The 9680-nt window shown below is 49.8% G+C and overlaps 1 protein-coding gene across 1 annotated transcript; it reads left to right on the forward strand.

Annotated features, from left to right (window-relative positions):
* Window positions 1-3649: 3649 nt before the first annotated feature.
* Window positions 3650-8620, forward strand: LOC139757789 (uncharacterized). The gene has a single exon (XM_071678601.1). The coding sequence runs from the start codon at window positions 4248-4250 to the stop codon at window positions 5256-5258; it is 1011 nt and encodes a 336-aa protein (XP_071534702.1). The 5' UTR covers window positions 3650-4247; the 3' UTR covers window positions 5259-8620.
* Window positions 8621-9680: the final 1060 nt, after the last annotated feature.

The raw sequence follows: 9680 nt of genomic DNA on the forward strand, positions 1-9680 counted from the left end.
AATATGGTTAGTGTGGTGGTGTATGGCTCTGCCTGCCTCCACAACCCACGCCCGTACATATACGACTTCCACGCCACTTATACGTGATGTTCACGATGGTGTAGCCTGCTGTACACCACTGCTCTGGGCGATCAAAAGAGCTGACAAGTAAAACTGCTCAGTCTGTACCAACTGGTGATGGTTACGAGAGAAAGAGGACGTAGGATGAGGGATGAGGCACTTCTAGTATCAAGTGTTGTGACATCGAATATTGCTACATTAAACACGAGACCACAACTGGATACTGTGATTGTACAGCCGGAATTATAAGGGGATACATATGTATCTTGGAGGTGAAACATGATCCCTATGTAGGTAAAACTCTGTTCAGACTATGTCATGTGCCGCAGAATCACACGTGACGGCACTAAATAAGACAGTGCCCCTTACCACCATCTTTATGTCTTCGAGTCTCAAGCATTGTGAGTTTTGTAAATGTTTCATTTACAGCGCCGTCACTAAAGACGTCCTGTTTCTGTACCCGAGGCGTGCGAGTCCCTGAACCTTACAGTAAGTATCTGTAACTTGCCTTGAGTACAGCTCTGCTCTAACATACACATGTGCTAACTCAGCTTCTGTAACCAGCTTTATATACTGCTCTCCTGTGTGCTAATCCTACCTCTAATGTGTACATTATTGCACTGATCAGAGAGGATCTTCAGCCACTCATTTGTAACCTAGCAGTACACTCCTCACCCATGTACTTATATCTATGTCTTGGATATACATGGGGACCTTAGCCCATCTGTGTACTTGCCCGTACGTACATACATCATTATAATTCTATACACCCAAGTGGGTCGAGAGCCTGTAATGTCTTGCCTAAGTTACAGTATACCCACGTGGCCTGGTATGAATATGAACAAACCAACGATGTATATACCTAACCCCCGTCCTATAAACCTCACCTAGCTCCACCAAGCCCTCGACACATGCAGCGGAGCGGCAAACCTCAAGCAAGATATATGGTATTCGTGACTCCCTGGTACACCCTCCCAAAATTCCCCCAAGTTTTCAACCCTTATCATAACTAACACCTTCCCTCTGTCATACTATTATTTCTTCAACCCACTAATATAATACACATGTAATACATACCTTCATCCCATCATGTAATACATATTTTTTGGAATACATCAACCTGCACAGGCAGGCGGCTAACCAGGCCTTCACAACGGAGAAAAGCCACATATCAATACTTTCTTCCTGTCTGGTCATTTACTTGGGGAGGCTGTAAGTCATGCAGTAACCCAACCACCCAACTCGGCCATCTCCCCGGCAGTCACTCCAGAGCTGGGAGGGAAATCCTTCCACGGGTTTAAAGCTGTTTGGCCCAAACACCAACCCACCTACCAACCTACCCTCTTGACCGCACTCGCCCACTCCCAACTCCAGGGGTGGGATTCCCTTCAACCTTCTCCCTCCCTAGCTAGATCCTGGGGTCGGGATGATCCTCACCCCCAGACATTAGAACACCTCCTCCTTTCGAAACAGAACTGGGAAGTATAGAGAAGTTTCTACGTAACCTGGCGCTCCCATTCCCCCCTTGCATGGGTTACGGGTGCGCCCCGTACCAGCACAGCATGACATGGGGGATATCCAGTACATCACCTCATCACCAGATGATCATCGTCTGTCTCACATGGCCCAAGATGACCGTAATCCCTAAAGTCATAAACATACATTCACCTGCACAGAGATACCACCATACTGCTATGTTTCCTTTTGCATTGCTCAATTCCACTCTCTCTCTCTCTCTCTCTCTCTCTCTCTCTCTCTCTCTCTCTCTCTCTCTTCATGTGTGTTTATATACGTAAGATGCAGGTAAAACCGCAAGGAAACGGAAAATACGAAATATCAAGCGCTTTCGTGTAATATGTGTATATATGTGTGTGTGTGTGTGTGTGTGTAGATTCAGTGTACACACTTCCCTTTAAAGTGTAATAAGTGTGTGACGATGGTTTCCGGGAAACTGGCAGGTGAGTGTAATCACATGTGGGCCTCGCTCTCCCTAACACAACCCACCCCCTTCTTCTCCCTCACCACCAACCACTGCATATATTACTGCCCTTTACCACCCCTGACCAGGGCAGTGGACCTGAGGCACGGGCGTGTTACGCCGCCCGTACACAGGGGACACTCGCCTCTTGGATTTTCTGCGCTGCCTCGCCTCATGTGGTGATATGACTTCGAGATGTGCGTGACACAGGAATGATGTCGCTCCGTGTAACAGCTGCCGTTCGTGTGTTTACTCCGCGTCTGTATATGACATGGTAATACCTGCTTCGTATGGGATCGTGGCGATGACTGGCCGCGTACAGCTTACTGCCTCGTATTCCCGACTTATACCAACAATATCCTCGCTATCTCCTCCTTAATCAATGCTCTTCCCACCCACTCCAACCCTTCCCCATACATCAAGAACTGAATAATGATGATGATTATACATCCTTGCAAACTGAAGCAACGCAGTTATGTAGCTTCGACTTTTTTTTTCATTTCCAGCAAGGGCGCGGCGCCTTCAGAGACCCAGGTGCGTCCAACTGCATCTGCAGAAAAGGATCCAATAGTCTTCATGGACCCGAGAGCTGTCGTTGTGGTCGTGTTGTGTACATACCTTCCTACACGACACTAGGGGAGAGGGACGCTCAAGCGTGTGTGCCACCCACCACACACTGTGGCCTCCGCAGTTTACCAATGCGTCGCTGGACGTGACCAAAGCGTCCTTTCAGTGAGGGTTAAAAGACCTCGTGACTTTCAGGGACTTCAGCCTGAACTGGTGAACAAGACGCCAGCTGAACCCCTGAACCTGTTGATTACCTGTACGATGCGCGCGGCCAGAACTCTACGGCGGAGCTGGGCTGGTCAAGCGGGAGCGGACGGGCGTGGTCCCACCCAACACACACACACACACACGCCTCAGTCTCCATCTTTAAACTCATTTTCATAATTTTGATAAAAAAAAAATGTAAATTGAGGTTGGCTATGGGTGGTAGGGAAAGAGAGAGAAGGGGGGGTAGATGAGAAGGAGGAGGATGAGCCCCAGCTAGCCGCCTCCCTACAGTTACTTCAGGATATTAAACCTGCCTAATGATTCTCGTACGATTTACGGGTCCCAGTGTACATTATATATGTTATATAAGGTTATCAATACATTATAGAGTGTAAAGGCGGGCGATGGTACGGGTGGAGAGAGGGGGACGGCGTCCCCCATTGAGAGAGTGTGTGCGGGCGGGCTCATTGGCCGAGCCTCGCCAGGCGTGGGCGGGAAGAGAGGCCGGCAAGCCAGCAAGGGTTAGCCGCGCGCCCCCCAGCACAGGCCCGGCCACGCCCAGCCACGCCCCTCGCCCAATCACCGCGCCTCCAACGCTCTCGCTCCGCCCTTCTGTCAGTGCAATATATCCTTTTTCTTATGTTTTTATTCTCCTTGTTTAACTACGAATACTGTAGGGATTTTTTTCTATATCGTTTAGTTAAGCCATGATGAATGGCAGTGGTTGATACGAGACAGCTATACCCCAGGATTGGCCGTAATGCTTTAGTCTCAGGTTTTGAGGTCTGATTGAAGGTCATAATGACGTCACGAGGCGGGAAGCTGCGCAGGGCGGACGGCGCCCGGCTTGGCACCGCAGTCACCATCACTACTCCCCGACCGACAGTGACCACAGTGTCACCTCGACTCGATTCGGCACAAAGCCACGAACGAAAGAAGCTGTTGGTTGCAGCCAGGCGAGCACGCCATCGTCGCTAGTGACTTCGACTCGGCAGTAGTCGGGGGCCGAACACGTGTAGAGATCGAGGTGCTAGAGAGCGCCCCCCCTCTCCCTCCCTCCTGATACCCGCAGGTGTGGCAGAGGGCCAGGTCGCAGGGTGACCCGCCGCCCCTCACAAGGACACCGCCCAGTGCTTGAACTGTCCCCACAGAGATACACAGTCGGTTGCTATATATATATGGATTCTTGTGGGACATACGTTCGGATATCATTGTGAGGTGAGGACTGGCAGTGAGTGACGGGGATGTGTTGACTGGTGATGCGTAGTGCGCCGCGCGGAGGGACCAGGTGGCAGAGACAGTGCCAGGGGAAGTGCCAGGGACAGTGCCAGACACGGTGGCAGGGTCAGTGTCGGGGTTCCGGCAGCCGGCGACCAACCTCGCGGACCACAACGCTTTCCTCCTGGGTCTTAACACGTGTAATGCAAACCCCAAAATGACGGACGAGAGTCTGGCCAGCGAGTACGTGGCGGACTTCATGCTGGAGCCGCTGGAGGACGTCATGGGCGTGAAGGAACACAAGGACATCTATGGCATGGGGGGCATGGGCATGGGCCGGGTCTCCTCCCACATGATGACCCCCCACATGCCCAACATGGGCCCAGCCGGCGCCTGGATGAACCACCACCATCACCACCACCACCACCCGGGCTCCATCACCGGAGTGCCCACGCCGCAGGTCAAGCCACAGACACCGCCAGAGACGCCGCCGGGGTCCTCGCCCACTAACGGCTCCCTCCCGCCCTCGCCTCATTTCCAGGGGGTGCCACAACACACCCTGATGGAGGAGATGTGGTCTTACAACCGCTACATGCACGAACCGCTGGACTTGCGACCCGGGCCACAGTGCGGCGGCGAGCAGCTGGAGACGCAGTCATGGATGCTGGACCGCAAGTGGGAGGCGAGCGTGGGCCAACAGCGGCACCCACTCAACCCCCTGGCACCCAACACCAAGGGCTCCGTAGAACAGCAGTCCGCCTGCCAGATGGGTCTTCAGTCCCTACCCCACCACGGCGGCTCTGTCTTCATCTCGGACGATGAGCTGGTCTCGCTCTCGGTGCGAGAGCTCAACCGACGCCTCCACAACATGCCCAAGGAACTCCAGACGAAGTTTAAGCAGAAGCGGCGGACCCTAAAGAATCGCGGGTACGCCCAAAGCTGCCGCACCAAGCGGCAGAACTACAAGATGGAGCTGGAAAACATCAACAGGACGCTGCAGACGGAGAACCAACGCATCCAAGCGGAGGCCAACCGCGTCAGCCAGCAGATGAGCATGTGCAAGTCTGAGAACGCCTCCCTCAGGCATGACATGGAGAACCTGAAGAAGCAACTGGAGAAAGCGGCAAGAGAAGTGGACTCCTTACGACGGCAACTGCAGCAGCAGCAGCCACCGCCACCACAACAACCGCAAGACACTCCTGGAGGGCAGGAGCTGTACTCCATGTGACCATGTCGCCCAGAGTACCAACAGCAGCCGCGTCAGGAGGGCTCCGGGTTCAGTAGAAGCAAGGGCAGCTCACTGGGCTGGTCCGTTCTGTGCGCCCCGTCGTGCTAGACCCGACGACACCTTACACGAGAGCTGCCGCTTCCACTCGTCCGGCTGTGAACTATCTCTTGGACGAGCCGGTGGGCTGTGTGCCGGCCGCCTGTGCCCAGCTCTCCCCCTCACCCATCATCCTGGCGACAATCATCGGGAGGCCTGTGGTTCGGACGGCGCGGCCACACCACCCCTGCCCACTACCCCAGGGGCACGGCGGTGCCTCCTACACCCGACGCCGTCAGAAGTGAGCGCCGTCGCCCGGCAGGTAGTGTACGGTACCGGCTGACGCACTCTTGACAAAAGAATAACGCTGTACACAACTATTACCATGAACTGTATATGTGCTTCACTTTCATTTTTCGAACCGTAAAATTTAGACTATTCAGACTTCACGCTGTTCTCACGGCACTCTGCTGTGTCATGTTTGTAACTGGTTGTCACGCTGTGCCAAGCCACACAGCTGACCCTCCCACTACAACCATCCCTTCCCCCCCCTCATCTACAACACTTACAACCTACAACATCGGTCCCCTCCCCCTTTCCCCAGCTCAGTTAACTAATATACGATTATTCTCACGACGCTTCTCTCTATTCCAAATTATTTCATTGTTTCCATATATTTATTGGCAAAAAAAAAAAAAATAGCACAAAAGATAATAACGAAATAGTCTGGGATAGTGTGAATCGGTGTGAGAAGTGTCCGACATAAACTTTGTATATATACGGGCATGTTGCAAATGGATCGCTCGTCCCACTTCATATCATTGTGTTTCACTGGTAAGCAAAGACAGGGTTGTCCAATTGAAAATGTTTCTTATACCCTTCTCCTCACCCCTGCCCGGGGATATGAAATGTTAATGCAGTTATATTACCATGCTGTCCCTACCATGTTGTCCCCAGGGATATGTGGCTAAGGTATGCCACATGTACTGATGCAACTCTCCTCTGTCCCAGACCAACTACACACTCTCTCAGGTGCTGCCGAGTGGGGTCCTGTTGATACATGTGAACACGTATATGCATACGATTAAGACCAGTTCAGAGTATTATTTTTCAGTGTGAGGTGACAAACAATTTGCTTATGACTTTGTTACTCGGATTGTTTCCTAAGGTGAAGGTTGGGTCACCCTTCAGTTCCCCTCACCTGTAATTACCTGTAGGTGTTGGTCCAGCCACAACACCTACCCACAGCAGTAGGTGCTCCTCCGCTCCCCTAATGTCCTCACCTGTCCGTTTTTCCACCCCTAACACCTGTCCTCACCAGTGGGTGTTGCTACCCCCACACTTGTCCTCACCCGCCTCACCAGGCATTGCTCCCTTCTTCACCTGTCCTCATAAGCATGTATTCCTCTGGACCACCTCACCTGTTCCTCACCAGTAGGTGTTGCCGCCCCTCGCCTGTCTCAGTAGGGGAGATTCCTGACGTAGTAATGCCTCACCCCTGCCCAGCTGGAGGCCTTGGTGTGCCGCACAAGCTCCTTCCACTTACGCTGACCCCAGATGGGGGCCTTGTTGTTACCCCTTATTGTTACACCTCACGGGGGCAGCAGGAGAGGCACCTGCTGGCGGTCTTATGACCACCACCTTCACCTGAACGAATCCCTCCCGCCCACCCCCACCCCAGAGAACCTAAAGACAACACTAGGCGGGGGAAACACTTCCCAAGACGCTGTCACGGTGCTTGTCTTCTCCCGGGGACACAGTTCACGACATTGGCTCAAATCATATTGGTGTGTGTATGTGTGTGTGTGTGTGTGTGTGTGTGTGTGTGTGACTATGTTCCTGTTATCATTCGTACAATAAGTCAAGGTGAGGCACCCACTATCGACCCACCTCCATGTAGTTGTTGAAGCAATTTGTTGTCTTATGACGGTACGACCCCTGAGCAAGAGGGCCATTTGGTCGGACCCTCACGGTTCAGGTCAAATACCAGGCTATGGTGGTCAAGGTCGGGTCGTACAGTCATATTCAAGGGTCGTACCGTCGTGCTCAACTGGGGATGAGGACTGTCCAATACGTAAACATGACGGAGGGGGTTGTGGGTGAAGCTGAAGGGTAGAGATCATGTCACTCATGAACTGTAAAGTGTCATGCGTCTCATACTCATCATGTTGTTTGACTTCTTTTTTATACTATGACAATCAGGAACGTCTCTTCACCACATACGATCAAGTCTACTCGATTCAAATGATCCTTACAGAGATTAATTTCTGACCCTTCAATTGAAGGCCACTAAATGATTATTCAGCTCGATTACATTATTCAGATTCGATCAATGATCACCGGGTAATAAGTGTCATCTTACCTTGTTAATTACTACAGTTAGATACTACATGACTGTGTCCATAAAGAGAAGAATCTAAGGCTTTGGGACGTGTCAGCTGTCAAGAATTTTCACGTGTGTATTATGCAGTAATTCACTTATCAATTTTCTGAGGAGGGGTTCTGTTATAATTTCCCCTACCCCTGCTCCTAATGGTCATCTCGTCAGTACTGTTGGACTTAGTTTTTCTTCGTCACCTTCGTAGTTGAACCTAAGGAATGTGCCTCCTTTCTTTTTTCTATTTTTCTCAGCTTGAATTCTTACTCTATTCCCATAACCGCAAGGTCTTGTGTAAGCCAGGTCACACCTGCCACCCGGTGTTTTGCCCGGCTAATCTCTCTCCCCCGCCCTGATATATCCTGATATATCTTTTTTATAGATTGAGGACGTATAGGTTGGCGTGTATACTGGATCAACAACGATAGTAGAGTTAGTATGTGTGTGTGTGTGTGTGCGTGTGTGTGTGTGTGTGTGTGTGTGTGTGTGTGTGTGTGCGGTCACATGGTTTGGACATATGGAGAGGATGAGTGAAGAACACCTGTCAGAGTCGATCCATGTGGAAGAATGTAGGGGAGGACTGAGAGGGAGACGGATGGATAGAAATATGCTTTGAGGTTCCGGGGCCAGAACATTCTGGAGTGTGAGTAGCGTACTTCGGATACAGCAAACTGGAGCGATGTGGTATATGGGGGGCGAACTGTTGTCGCTGACCTGAGCCAGGACATGTGACCACACCTGAGCCAGGACATGTGAAGTGGTCAGGGGAAACCATGGAACTGGGACATGACCGTGGATGGTGGACTCTGGTTTCGATACGTTAAACATGAAAGGTAAAGAGATGGATGTCAGAACACGAGGCCATTGCTCCTTTTGTTCCGGTGGCAACATAGCTAAACCAGGGAACAGTGAACAACTGTGAAATCATGATATATATATATATATATATATATATATATATATATATATATATATATATATATATATATATATATATATATATATATATATATATATATATACATATATATATATATATATATATATATATATATATATATATATATATATATATCTCTTACCCTTACGTTACTTACTCGATCAAACCACCTCACACCACACATTGTCCTCAAACATCTCATTTCCAGCACATCCATCCTCCTGCGCACAACTCTATCCATAGCCCACGCCTCGCAACCATACAACATTGTTGGAACCACTATTCCTTCAAACATACCCATTTTTGCTTTCCGAGATAATGTTCTCGACTTCCACACATTTTTCAAGGCTCCCAAAATTTTCGCCCCCTCCCCCACCCTATGATCCACTTCCGCTTCCATGGTTCCATCCGCTGACAGATCCACTCCCAGATATCTAAAACACTTCACTTCCTCCAGTTTTTCTCCATTCAAACTCACCTCCCATATATTCCTGAGAGTGTACATCTTTAAATCCGACACGAATGACGTATTTACCAAGTCACATGACGAGGTTCGCCCGCCGTCTGGTCACAACATCAGCTTCTGTGTACAAACTACTTCCTCCGCTCAGCAAAATTAGCCACTCCAGCATTCCCACACTTGGGGTAAAGCTGCTCATTCAGAACAGATCAAGCTTGTGAGATAAGTGAGGTCGTCGAGGGTGACCTGTGCCCTAACCCCCCCTTCACTTGTTTCTTAATTCATTCGCCAGCCCCACCTCCCCCTCACAGTGGCCGCTGGTGGATTAGATTCTTGTTATGTCTGTATGTACTCACTCCCGACGATGGAATTATACGAAAGCGCTTGACTCTTGTTATTTTCTGTTTCCTTAAGTACATTCGCTACTTGTGTACTATTTGCTTATATATATATATATATATATATATATATATATATATATATATATATATATATATATATATATATATATATATATATATATATATAATGTACGCAGCCCCTAAATGTGAGAATGAATGACCTGATAACAACATTCATCTACATTATTCACGAAGAGTTTAAACCAAA

Source organism: Panulirus ornatus, chromosome 28 (assembly GCF_036320965.1).
Source record: "Panulirus ornatus isolate Po-2019 chromosome 28, ASM3632096v1, whole genome shotgun sequence".
Taxonomy (NCBI): domain Eukaryota; kingdom Metazoa; phylum Arthropoda; class Malacostraca; order Decapoda; family Palinuridae; genus Panulirus; species Panulirus ornatus.

Excerpts from the sequence above, each read along its gene's own strand:
- LOC139757789 (XM_071678601.1), top strand. The coding sequence starts at position 4,248 with ATGACGGACGAGAGTCTGGCCAGCGAGTACGTGGCGGACTTCATGCTG.